At 46.7% G+C, this 13569-nt stretch overlaps 1 protein-coding gene across 6 annotated transcripts in view; it reads right to left on the minus strand.

The window, feature by feature from the left end:
• The window catches only part of PLPP4 (phospholipid phosphatase 4), a 238730-nt gene that overhangs the window by 108993 nt on the left and 116168 nt on the right, over positions 1 to 13569 (minus strand). For 2 of the 6 annotated variants that reach the window (XR_009559292.2, XR_009559293.2), the window contains one exon: positions 10569 to 12205. The exons of 2 other annotated variants lie outside the window; for them this stretch is intronic. Coding sequence is in view for 1 of the 4 variants with exons in the window: in XM_030839342.2 (XP_030695202.1) it covers positions 12006 to 12205 (200 nt within the window). In the remaining 3 variants the exon portion in view is untranslated. Of the gene's footprint in view, positions 1 to 9865; positions 12206 to 13569 lie in introns of those variants that run through there. 2 more of the 6 variants (XM_030839342.2, XM_060286168.1) reach the window with 2 other exon arrangements.

Genomic DNA, 13569 nt, shown 5'->3' on the forward strand with positions numbered 1-13569 from the left:
CTTCTCTTAGGTATCCCATTAAGATCACCTCAATTTCCAAGTGTCGAACTTGAAACACACACTCTAAGCAGTAAGCTAGTCTTACATTTTCCCCAGTGAATGAATTCCCATAGACACACCCTGCACGTGTCTGGTCTCGGCTTGCACATCTCCAGATAAGGAACGCACTACCTCACTTGGAAGCCCATTTCTCTACTAAGAAAGTTCTTAAAATGGAACTGAAGTATCTCTCCTGCTTACTGGTTCTAATTCTTTCTTCTCATGCAAGAAACAGTCTACTCAGGCTTCCAAATGACAGCTCTTGTGTTATACTCTGCTCCAGCCCCTTCAACCATGCCCCAAACCCGGTCACAGCCCAAGTGTCCTCCCCTCGAGACAGTGACACTGCAATAGAATTCTGACCCTCTCAGTTTCTTTTTCTTTTCCCCTCTTTTTCTGTTTTTTGTTTTTCCTCTATTCTTCCTTCCTTTCGTCCTTTTTCCTTCCTTCCCTCCCTCCCTCTTTCCTTCCTTTCTTACTAAAAAAAGTCAGACAGAGAAAGACAAATACTGTGTGATATTACTGAAAAATACAACAAACTAGTGAATATAACAAAAAAGGAGCAGACTCACAGATATAGAGAACAAACTAAGGGTTACCAGTGAAGAGAGGGAAGGGTGGAGGGGCAACATAGGGGCAGGAGATTAAGAGATGCAAACTATTTGGTATAAAATAAGTTACAAAGATATATTGTACAACACAGGGAATACAGCCAATATTTTATAATAACTACAAGCAGAGTGTAACTTTTCAAAATTATGATTCACTATACTGTACACCTGTAACTTCTATAATATTGTACAACTATACTTAAATAAAAATACACACACACACATATAAAGTTGAAACATTGTTCATAAACGCCAATCGCGTGCCTCTAGTATTGCCCGAGTCTCTCTGGAAGTACTAGACTCAGACCTGCTAATGTGGTAGCTCTCTTGCTCCATAAAAATAGACTCTTGGATCCTACTTACTCAGAGAAGCATGGTGGGAATGTTGCTTTGGGATCATATTTTTTCCAGAATGTCAGCCTCCGGCCCCCACTTTTCATTTCACTACACATCTCCTGAGCAGGAAATAGAGCTGAGAGTCAAGAAATCACTTGGTTCAATTCAGATGACAAATTTTTGGTCACATATAGCAGCTGAGAGAAGAAAAAGAGCTTTATAAACATGAGGTCTTCTGATGAGTGTGCTAAGCCTGCACACCACAGCACAAGGGGAAGGCGCGGCCTCCGAGTGCACACCAAGCTCGGTGACTCCTTCACCCGCTAAACGTGGCGCTTCTCTTTTCATAAGCATGAACTGAGACCCTAGAAACTCCCCACCTGCCTGCAGGGGGATAGGTCATTCACAAATCAAGGCAAGTGTCACAACTCTTCGTGGAAAACTAACATCATACTTGTAAAAATAATTCTCAAATAGTATTTAATGTGTTTCATCATTGCTCGTGATACTGATGGTGTATTAACTTTCTTCTTGTTTCTCTGGAAAACAAACTACGAGGACTGCCTTTTCTCTTCATATCACGTCAAAGTAAGGGTGGATTTAAGTGTGTAGTTATGGATTTATATACACATATTTGGAGAAATTGGACAGCCGTATCCCAACATTTTCTAAAAGGACATAGCAGGTATCAATAACGGGGTAAAACTGTGGCTCTGAGCCACCAGCCGGAAATGGAAGTCGTAGCCCAGCTGCATGGACACACTCAGGCTGATGAAGGCAGGCTGTGGAATTCTAACCAGCATGCTGAGGTGCTCTGCATTCAGCCTGCATCACCCAAGACAGAAAACAGCGTGTTGATGAGGGAGAAGGTTGAATGACACAAAGTTCCACTGGACAGGCTCCAGGCATCAGCCAGGAGAACGGAGTGCCACGGCTGGCTTGAGGGCCGAAGCTGAGCCAGAAATAGGACTAGGAGCAAATGAAACTCATAAAAGAAATGCAAGGCTCAGACAGACTCACACTCGAGAGAAAGGAGACCAGTGCGCAGGGAGGAAGCGGGCACTGTTTGTGTTTCGGGGCTTTGTGGTTACTGGCCCTTGCTGAAAGCAGTGTCCATTTTGTTGGTCACCTGGGATGCAGAATGAAATGAAACCTGGCTAAATAAGAAAAGGGAACTCACTGGTTCAAGGGACTAAAAAGCCAGGGGCAGGGGCTTCCCTGGTGGCGCAGTGGTTGAGAGTCCGCCTGCCGATGCAGGGGACACCGGTTCGTGCCCCGGTCCGGGAAGATCCCACATGCTGCGGAGCGGCTGGGCCCGTGAGCCATGGCCGCTGAGCCTGCGCGTCCGGAGCCTGTGCTCCGCAATGGGAGAGGCCGCAGCAGTGAGAGGCCCGCGTACCGCAAAAAAAAAAAAAAAAAAAAAGCCAGGGGCAGGACTGGTTTCTGGAACAGATGGGGCGAGAGGCGCAGATAATGTCATCGGTTTCACTTTCTCTGTCTGGGCTCTGATTTCCTCTGTGCGGGCTCCACCTACAAGCAGAAGCCCTCTTCTGCTGCTAAGATGGCTGTAGCTGTTTGAGGCTCCCATCGCATCCTCACGGCAGTCTCAAGCAAAAGAGAACTTCTCTTTTTCAGTGGTTCTCACAGAAATCCTGAAACTGAGTCCTGGCAGCTCTGATTGGTCTACTTCGGGCCACATGTCCATCCCTCAAGCAGCTGCCCTCTAGCAAATTATTTTCTGGGACTAAGATGAGCCAACTTCCTTGTTTCGAGGTCTTCTCTGCTCTTCTTTTTCTTTTTCATTTATTTGTCAAATTAGTTACTCACTCTTTGGGGCAATTTTCATTACCTACTGGAAGGCACAATGCTCCAAAGAAGGGAAGATGTGTTTATGAACCGCGCTGAGAACGCTGCAGTGTACACACCCCAGACCTTGCCTTATCTTCTCCCTGACGTGACTCAGGTTGTTGGCTGGTCTCCTGCAAACCCCAGATCCTCCTCATTAAAGGATGAAGCCACTGTATTCTTAGTCTAATTTGCAATCATGGCTTTAACCCAGTGTAAGTTGAAGGAAGAGAAGAGACTAAGCCCTATGAGAAACCCATCGTCCTTGGGATTTAGAGAAGGACAGAACTTTAGAAGTCGTCTAGTTCAAAACTTCATGGTGGGTGATCGCTAATGGTCCCTTTCTCCAAGATCAGTCAGTAAGAAAAAGTAAAAATTAGAGTCAGCATTTCTCAGGTCCTTGTCAGTTGCCAAGCACGTTTACCTACAGGCTTTACGTGCATTGATTTGTTTAATTCTCATGTAATCTCTTAGATGAATACTATCACTATCACCATGTTACGGATGTAAGAGAATCTAGGTAACTTGCCCAAGGCCACATGGTACAGGTGAGATATAAATCTATGGGTATGAATCTGTGTTTGAGCTAAGATCTGAAAAATTCTAGAGGTGTCACTCTTACACACTCAGCTATAGTTTTCCAACCCAAACTGAGTAGGACTGAGTTAACAAATATATAGGGAGTAACGGACAATATTCTGAAAGACAAAAAGTCACATACCCGTACAATGCCATTGAGCACACACCTTCCATTGAAGTCTGGGTAAGACTTGGAAATTATGAACTTAAGTGGGTAATACATGTCAAGTTACTTTATTTTCTTTAACTCAAATTAATTTTGATTCTGAGTCCCCAACCCAATGCTTCTGGCGTGGCAAGGAATCCAGGCCCAGTGAATTGGGGCCTGTCCCCACCCGGAGCTGGGAGTCTTACACAGAGGAGAATGCATAGGGGGGCCCATGGCTTCCAGTCCTTGCCAACCCACTCACTGCTCAAACCCACGTGGCTCCTCAGGTATAGAGATTCTGCTGCCTTCTTACAGCCCCGGTACCTGTCAATCTTGGTTGAGGTCGAGGGCTCCAAGATGTGCGGGTCCCCCCTCTCCAGGCAGATCACACAGCCAAGCCTCCACTTCTCTCCCACATTACCCAGGAGGCTCTCTTCTCATCACTGAGACCATCATTCTCAGTCTCCACCGAATGTGAGCTCCACACGTACAGGAACGTTTGTTTTGTGTACTGATGTCTCCTCAACGCCTAAGCCAGAGCTCAACACGCAGACTTTGCTGCTTCTGCTCCCCTGCCCCCAGAAAGCCCTTCCTGCCTCCCTGTCCCCCCGGAAAACCCAACACTGTCCCCATAGTAACCTAAGGCCATCAAGAGAAACAGGTTCTCGGGACCTGGGGGAGAAAGAAACCCAGAGTACAGAATGATAAAGGCTCTCATTCTTTTTGATTTCCCCTGCAGCAAAGACAGGACCCAAACTAATATCTGAATAAATCACCCTACCCTTCGTGGACCCACCAATGAGATTTCAGCACTGTTTACCTATGTTTTAGCTGTTGGGAAAAAGAGGAAAGACATGAGCGTGAAGACAATTATAAAGATTTCAAAGGTCTTTCTTACTGAAATGACAAAGTTTGAGAAGTTCCTCTCTCCAGCCCCAGGAGAATGAGATAGCACTCGTACACTTAGAGGGATTTCTCTCTCTTCGGCGGAACAAAAGAGATCAGCTTTCAATGTGGGGGAGACTGCTGAAGTTCTCTACAAACTGCCAGGCTCAGCACCGTCAGTGCACGTGGAGAGAGACAGAGAGACAGAGAGAGACAGAGAGAGAGAGAGAGAGGGAGGGAGGCAGAGGTACCTGGCAGAAGGAAAGATAAGTGTAGAAGTCACAAACGTACACCAGTGTACAGAAATGCAGAAAAGACACTCTGAAGTACATAGAGACAGAGGAGAAGGAACCACTAAAAAGAAAATAGCAAGAGTTAGAACACACCAGTGCTGAACTTCAAATTAAATGCTCTGTCATTCCCCAGACTTAACTAATTTCACATTAAAGTAGTAGCTATACCACTTAGGCACCTTGAGAAAAAATGATTTCATTGAATGAGCTGTCTCACTGCAAACCTGCTTCAAGGTTCAGCCACTAAAAGAAGTAATATATTTGCTGTCCTTTGCCTGCCCTCATCTCCGAGGCACTTCTCCACGTGCACAGGCAGACTTCGGAGATATTGTGGGTTTGGTTCCAGACCACCACAATGAAGCAAATATTGAATACAGCGAGTCACTTGGATTTTTTTGGTTTCCCAGTACGTATAAAAGTTATGTTTACACTGCTCTGTAGTCTAAGTGTACAATAGCATTATGTCTAAACAAATGTACCTATCTTAATTTAAAAATGCTTTATTGCTAAAAAATTGCTAACCATCAATCACAGATCACCATAAAAATATAATAAAATAATAATTTGAAATATTGCAAGAATTACTAAATGTGACAGAGATACGAAGTGAGCAAGTGCTGTTGGAACAATGGTGCCGATAGACTTGCTTGATGCAGGGTTGCCACAAACCTTCAATGGTGGGAAAAAAAGCAGAGCTCAATAAAACAAGGCATGCCTGTACTTGGTGTTTTGAATTTGCTCTCTCACAGCCCTTCGGGTATCAAATTAAAAACTACTCTGTCCTCTCCTTTTCTTGTCTTTCTGGCAAATGCCCCTTGGTTTTGTAAAAAATTAATAGACAGAAGCCTCAATTAAATAGAGTTGGGAGACCAGAAGGGGGAGCTATCATACCCTGTGAGGAGAGCAGAGCCCAACAAGAAGAAAGACTCTTCTTTCCTGGCAAGGACTCAGCCAGTGGAAAGCCATGACCTTTTGTTTACTGTGGCCCTCCCAATTTCCTTTCCCCCTCTATAGAAGTGTTCTCCTTCCTTTGCCATGGGGGGACTTGCCCGTGGCCTGCTGTGGTTGCAGACCCTGAATTGCAATTCTCTGCTGATCCTAAATAAACCCATCTTTGCTGGAGAAAAACCTGGTGGTCTATTTGTTTCAGGTCAACAGTTTACAGGTATGTCTTAATCAATAGGCCTGCAGCTCTAAGTGTACGATGGACAGCTTCTCGGAAGATCTTTGTCAATCAAATTGTAATACAGCAGCACTATTTACAATAGCCAAGACATGGAAGCAACCTAAGTGTCCATCGACAGATGAATGGATAAAGAAGATGTCGTATATGTACATACAATAGAATATTACTCAGCCATAAAAAAAGAATGAAATGATTCCATTTGCAGCAACATAGATAGACGTAAAGATTATCATACTAAGCGAAGTAAGCCAGACAAAGACAAACATCATATGATATTGCTTATATGTGGAATCTTAAAAGAAAGGACACAGATGAACTTATTTAAAAAACAGAAATAGACTCACAGACATAGAAAACAAACTCATGGTTACCAAAGGGGTGGGGGGGGGAAGAGGGATAAATTAGGAGTTTGGGATTAAAATATACACAATACTAAACATAAAATAGATAACCAACAAGGACCTACTGTATAGCACATGGAACTATACTCAATATCTTTTAATAACCTATAATGGAAGAGAATGTAAAAAAAGTATATATTTATATATATGTATAAGTGAATCACTTTACTGTACACCTGAAACTAACACAACATTGTAATCAACTATATTTCAATAAAAATTTAAAAAAATCAAATTTTAATAGATTATATTATATGAGGATGGGTTGGGGTATTAGTGTGATGATCAATACTTAGGTTAAGAAAAGAAGCTTTTGTTAAGTTGACTGGTTTGCTTTGTTTAATTAAATAACCTCCTTCAAGGTATCTGGGTTTGGTTGCTATGTTTTGTTGCTATTTTTACTTCTCTCTCCACAGCTCAAATGTGATAGCTTTGAACCTTCTGAAACACTTTCAGGAGAACAAGCACCCTGTGTTCTATAAGAAGGGAAGGCTGATAGATTTTCTTTTATTCAAGCTGGCTCTTAGGGAACTGTGGAGTAATTGGAATGACACGGGACTAGGAATCAAGAATTCTCTCGCTTTTAGTTGTGTCACCTCCACCTCAAATAGGTAACCTAAATTTGATAAGCCAATCTTGGAGGGATAATGGTGAGAAAACATAAGAGGATGTGCCCATTCTTTAATTCAGCAACATACCAAGGGTCTCCTCTGTGCTGGGCCCTGGGGACAGAACTGTGCATGAGACAGAGGGGTCCCTGCTCCCACCAGACCTACACTCTGGTGAGGGCAGAAAGGAAAAAAAATGTATTTGTTTGCCAGGGCTGCAGTAACAGAGTACCACAAACTGGGTGCCTTAAACAACAGAAATGTGTTGTCTCACAGTTCTGGAGCTAGAAGTCCAAGATCAAGGTGTCAGCAGGGTGGGCTCCTCTGAGGGCTGTGAGGGAAAGGGTCTGTCCCAGGCTTCTCTCCCTGGCTTGTGGACAGCCATCTTCACACAGTCTGCCCTCTGTGTAGGTCTATCTCCAAACTTCCCCTTTTTAAAAGGACACAGGTCATACTGGATTCGTACCCAAGTTAACGACTTCATTTTAACTTGATTTCCTCTGTAAAGAGCCCCTCTCTTTATAAGGTCACATCATAAGGTACTGGGGGTTAGGATTTCAACAGATGAATTTTGAGGGATGCAATTCAACCTGCAAGAGTATATGAATAATATAACTGTGACATGAAGGAACTTAATAGGAGAATCTGAGAGAAAAATAATTGTGTGTGTGTGTGTGTGTGTGTGTGTGTGTCAAGAGGAGTAGACGACTGGCGTGGTGAGGGATGCTCGGAGGAGGAGGCATCTGAGACCAGAAGAAAGAGAAAGAGCCAGGCAAGGAGGAGCCCAGGCAGAGCTGCTGGGTGCAGAGGGCACAGGGATGCAGAGGGAATAAACTGCTCAGCTGGTGTATGAACAGAGGGGAGGGAGCCTGGAGCAGACACGCAATGAGGTGGGTGGATCTCAAAAACAGACAGAAGTCAGAAACAAAAACCTTCTATTGTGTGGTTGTATTTATATGACATTCTAGAAAAGGTACAACCTTAACAACAGAAAGCAGATCCACAGTTGCCTGGGGCTAGGGACAGAGGAGGGCACGGCGAGCAGAGGAGAAAAGGAAACTTCCAGGAGGAGGGAGCAGTTCTGTATCTTGCGGTGGTGGTTACACAACCGTGTACAATGATCAAAACTCAAAAAGCTGGATGTTCAAAATAGGTGAGGTGTATTCTACATAAATGATACCCAAATAAAAAAAGAACACACGGTTATGATGTGATTTCTTCTGTGTGATACTTACAGGATTTAAGCCATGCTAAGACATGCTAAGTAGCCCAAAATGGAGTCACAGCGGCCAACCTAAACGTCCATGTAGTTGTTTTGAAACGTCTGCTGTAGGACTGCGAGTGTCTCAGAGGGATAAACTAAGAGCGGTACTGAGATAAGAAGTCTGATGCATCACGGACATTACTGGAACACAAACAACAACTGGTAAAGCCAAACCTCTCCCCTGTTGCGCCTTAAAAAGAGACGCCACGCCAAGCGGCTGGAAGGCCCTTCTGCTGGAAGGACCTGACTCCAGGCTGCTGGGAGCTGTTCCAGATGGAGCTGCCCAAGGCCCTGTGACCCGTGCCTGACCCGGGACCTTCGCTTGTGCTGAGACGCCTCCTTCCCGGACTTCTCCTAGGAGGGCTCGTTACCCCCTTTTTCTATTTTCCCTACTCCGTCTGACCTGTGTTGTGTGCTGACTGGGTGCAATAAACCGTGTAAGTTGTGAATTAAATACTGACTATATTTTGTACATCTCCAGGGTCATGATTCCTACCTGGCCTCAATGCTGGGCCCTCCAACACACACACACATGCATGTGCACACACGTGGATACACTGGCTCCCGAGGGGATCATGGATTGGGGGGCAGAGGTGGACGTGGTGATGCAGGCAGGAAGCCTCACAGCAGTTCGGGTGAGAGAGGGTGACCCCTTGGACTGGGGCGGCAACAGCAAAGGGGGGAGGAGCCGGCAAGTGAGGAGTGGCAGGTGTGAGGTGTAGTTTGAAGGTAAAACCAAGAGGAGTTGCTTATGCATCGGACGAAGGGAATCGGGGAACAGACACCATCAAGGGAGATGCTTGGGACTCTGGGGCTTCAGCAGATGAGTTGATAGTGGCCCTACAGGACACAGTACGCAGCACTGACTGAAATACCAATCAAAAATAAAACGTGATCGCTTCCGAGATCTTTTCCTCCCAGAGTAGAGGACACCCTAAGAACAGCCCCATGGCACAGTCCCCTTCTCCCCTATCCTGTCCTCAGGGAAAAAGGGAGGCAGGAACAGGGCTCCCAGCCACAGCGCCTGAGAATTGCTTGTGAGACTTCACTACGGATTCCGGGTCCCTCCTTCCCCTCTAACTCAGGAGCTACAGGGTGGCACCAGGGAATCAGTAATTAAGAGAACAAGGGGGTCTTCCCTGGTGGCTCAGTGGTTGGGAATCCGCCTGCCAATGCAGGGGACGCGGGTTTGAGCCCTGATCCAGGAAGATCCCACATGCCGCGGAGCAACTAAGCCCGAGCACCACAGCTAGTGAGCCTGCGCTCTACAGCCCACGAGCCACAACTACTGAAGCCCACGCACCTAGAGCCCATGTTCCGCAACAAGAGAAGCCACCGCAATGAGAAGCCCGCGCACCGCAACTAGAGAAGAGCCCGCGCGCAGCAACAAAGACACAACACAGCCAAAAAATGAAATACTAAAATAAAATAAAATAAAATGAACAAGGAAACCACCCCGCCCCCGTGTACAGGTAACCTGAGGACCTGGAGAAAGGCGACAAGGGAAAATGCTGGGGACTCTCCCTTCCAAGCCCCCTTACTTCTGGGCTGGCCACAGGACAGAGGACACAGCGCTGGCCAGTGTAGAGGGACTCTCAGCACGTTCACTCCGGGAGGGAAGAAGAGTCTCGCGGAGCACAGCTTTCAAGCTGGGCTCCGTTTGCACCGTCTGCAGCTTGCTTTGCCAGAGACTGTATTAGTAACCCCTCACATCCAAAACAGACCGGGGGCTGGGGAGCAAATGTCTCCATTCTTTGCCGTTTTATTAGTGCCTTGCGATGTTGCATTTCCTTCACCTTAATGGAGCGTGAAATTAAAATATATGGATCCACAAAAACACCTGCCTTTTGCGAACTGGCTCATACCGTTAATTATGTCTCCGAAGGATCCTGCCATACACTTCAGGTTATTACGTCCTTTGTGATTTTAATTACAATTTAATGAAAGCATTTACATGGCCTGTCTTAGGACTTTCAACTGAATAATCATCAGCATTAACAACGCTCTGTTCTTTGTTACTTTTCAGAGTCCTTCCATTTATCTTTAAATGTGTTTATATTAAATTTACATTTCATGGTCCAGAATTTTGTCATCATTAACTGAAGTGTAACTCTCTCGTCGCTTTCATTCTGCTTGCTATGCAGAGTATGGGGAAAATGGAATCAAAGAAGTATACGGGCTGCATTGGGTGTTATTTTTCTAAACAGTAGGTAGCAAAGGCTCCTTTTCCTGCATTTTTATTTTTGACTTTATTTTGAAAATTACGAAACTTTTAGTTAGATCAGAATATTGTTTAAAATTTTACATGAATTTTGGCTCTGGGTTTAAAATGATCTCATGAATTGCTATGACTTAGCTTTTAAAGTATCTCACATGTGTTTTCAAAGTTGCTTGTGAGTGTAACTGCTGCAATTTTAAAACATCTGACTTTGGAAGGATGTCACTTCAAGACCTCCCCTCCCCCGACCCCGCAACAGGACGGCGGCTCCCTGGCTCAGTGCAGACACAGGTTTGGAAGGACCACAGCTGCAGGGCTGCACTGGGGCTCATTTGATAAGATCTTCACACACTCCCAGGCTGAGCCCGCAGTGGACGTGGCTGATCAAAGACATCCTGATGGTTCCAACTGGCACACCCAGGGCAGAGCTATGCAGGTGACCACTTGTACAGCCCCTCGAGTCTTTCCAAATGCAGTCTGTTCCATGGACTGCTGGAAAGTGACAGTCTTCAGACACCAGAAACGCTTCCCATCGCAGCAGGCCCAGGAATCTGGAGAACCACTTGGTGCGCGTGATCAGAACTGAACGGAGGGACGCCCGCTGCTTTGAAGAGAACCAGCTGGCCGAGGAGCGCAGGCTCTGTACTCAGACTAAAAACGGTTCTCGACTGGCCGCTTTTAAACAGTTCGAAGAGCCGAGCAAGAGACAGCATATTGCCGATCGTGCTCCGGCACCTTCTGCCCGCGCCCTCTCATGCTGTAACGCCACCTGCCAGATAGGAATGGGGACTTGCCGCCACCACCTGGAGAAGCTTTCAAGCACTGGGATCCTACAGGGGAAAAGCTCCTACCTGGAGGCTGCTTCTTACTTCACCGTCACCCAGCCGTTCCCTTGAAAGGATATGGTAGCCAGGGCCCTCAGAAAACTGCAGTGACCCCCTCCCCATACTTGGAATCTCTATTTTCATCGTGTTTGGTGGAAGCCTATGCATCTCACTTCCTTCTAGATTCAGCGATTCAAAAAGCCCTGGAGATACTAAGGCTGTATCTCCAAGTTGCAAGTCCATTTCAGAGACGTAAGCTGTGGCTGACTGTTGTGAAAGTTCTCAGCCTTTGCCCCCAGCTCAGCACCTAGAATGACCACAGCCAGAGCTAGTGCTGGGCCAGATGCTCACGCGGCGGCGGATGTGAGACTCACTGCGGCCCCGAATGACTTGTGCGCCGAACGGCCAATGCCACGTCTTCCAGGTGCGACATTTTATTATGCTTTACAACCGTGAAATCATAGGACGCTGGCTGCGATAGAAAACATTTCAGACGGAGGAATCGACCAAGCTGTGCCCGCCCACCCTTGCAGCCTCCTTCCAAACCCACAGGTCTCTCAGAGAACGTTCCTGGGTCCTTCCCTTGCGAATTCAGGAGAGCTGAAAGTAGACATTTAAAGTAGCAGGAACACCGTCGGCAAAATGGAAGCAGGAGGATAACTTGGATGAACAACTGATGAGGAGCACACTACAGAAAACCTCTTCTACTGTGTTATGGTAGGTGGTAGAGCGTGGCCTGGGCTCAGCGACCATCCTCCGAGGTCCCAGTCATACGGGGCCCTCGGTGATCCCCTCAGGGGGCAGGCTGGGTGCGCTGTCGGCCGTGGGCCTCTCATCTTTCTTCAGCGACGGCGGGACTCGTAGACTGACGTAGGGTTTGTGACAAGCTGTGTTGGCCAGAGGCGGGTAGTGCTGTCTGTAGCAAATGTAGGCAAAAATGAGGCCAATGACTCCACCAACAAAAGAATCTAGGACAGAAGAGCAAAACCGGGAGAAACGCGTTATGATTCATTCAAATGTGGCCAGTTATGTTTTCCAGAAAGCGCTTTTCCTACCGGCAATGACTGGTTTGCTGACTGGACCCCCTGAAAGACTAAAGGAAAGAGAGACCTCACTGGATCTAGAGATCTTGTGGCCTCCGCAAACTCTTATCATTTTTTAGAGCTTAAACATCCCTATTAAGTGTGTACTTGAGTCTTCTCCTTATATAATACGCAGCTGAACACAGCATGAACTCAGATTTGCATTCTTGATTTTGAAAATCAATTCCAAGTTCTGGAAGAATTCCGGCCATCTCCATGGGATCTGGATACCCTCGGGGGCTGTCATTTCTTTTCCTTTAGCAAGTTCCCACTGGACTCCTGCAATGCTGCCAGTGTACCACAGAGAGCCAGTGGGGCCTCAGTCAGTGATTTCCCAGGGATGAAATGAAACTTCTGAGTCACAAAGAGAATGAAACATTTTATTATACACCAGCATTGGCAAACTCGACAGTCCCGGTGGGAGGGGCCCAATGCCTCCAAAAAGCTGCAGATTCTATCAAGTTGGAGGGCGCTGGGGGGGGCAGACAAGGCAGGAGAGGGTATCTGCAGGTGAAACAGGCCTCTTCACCACCTCTATGGTGGCCCCTTGCCAAAAAGGGCATTCAGCTGGTTCCCAGTAGAGACCCCATGAAAGCAGCCCATCCCAACAATCTTCACTGTGTGTGTTTGTGTGTGTGTGTGCATGTGTGTGTCCTGTGCACGCATGCCCCTTAAACTGACTACGGGTTATTCTTGCCAAAAAGATCCTAAAATAATGGAAGACCTCCCCTGACAAGAGAAACTCTGCACTCTCATGAGGGTCGCTGCCGGGCTGAACTGTCAGCCTCCATTTGGGGGTTTCCACTTTCACCTGCATTACCTTGTTGAATCGCCCACACCTGCTATGGGCAGGGAGCATCAGCCCCATTTTACAGAAGAAATTCAGGCTCAGAGAGGCCAACAGAACTTTCCACGGCCCCACCCCTTGTAGATGACGGAACTGGCCTTGAACTCTGGTGTCCCGACTCTGGCCTGCACTGCTTCTCGGGGCTGTGCTCGAACCCTGGCGGGTTCATCCCAGGCTTTCTGTTGTCCCAGCTTTCAGAAGACAGCAGGCCATGACTGAAGGGCGGTGCACCTGGGTTCAGATGGGGGACAGCAGCTTTCCTTTACCAGTGTCGGGGATGTTAAGTCTCCAGACCCTTCCCAGTAAGCAACACACCGTGTACTGACCTCAGTTTAAGTCACAAGCTGACTCTCCTGTGTCTCCTGCAAGGGAATTTGGGGTGGCTGTCAAAGAAATATATCTT

Source organism: Globicephala melas, chromosome 16 (assembly GCF_963455315.2).
Source record: "Globicephala melas chromosome 16, mGloMel1.2, whole genome shotgun sequence".
Lineage (NCBI taxonomy): Eukaryota > Metazoa > Chordata > Mammalia > Artiodactyla > Delphinidae > Globicephala > Globicephala melas.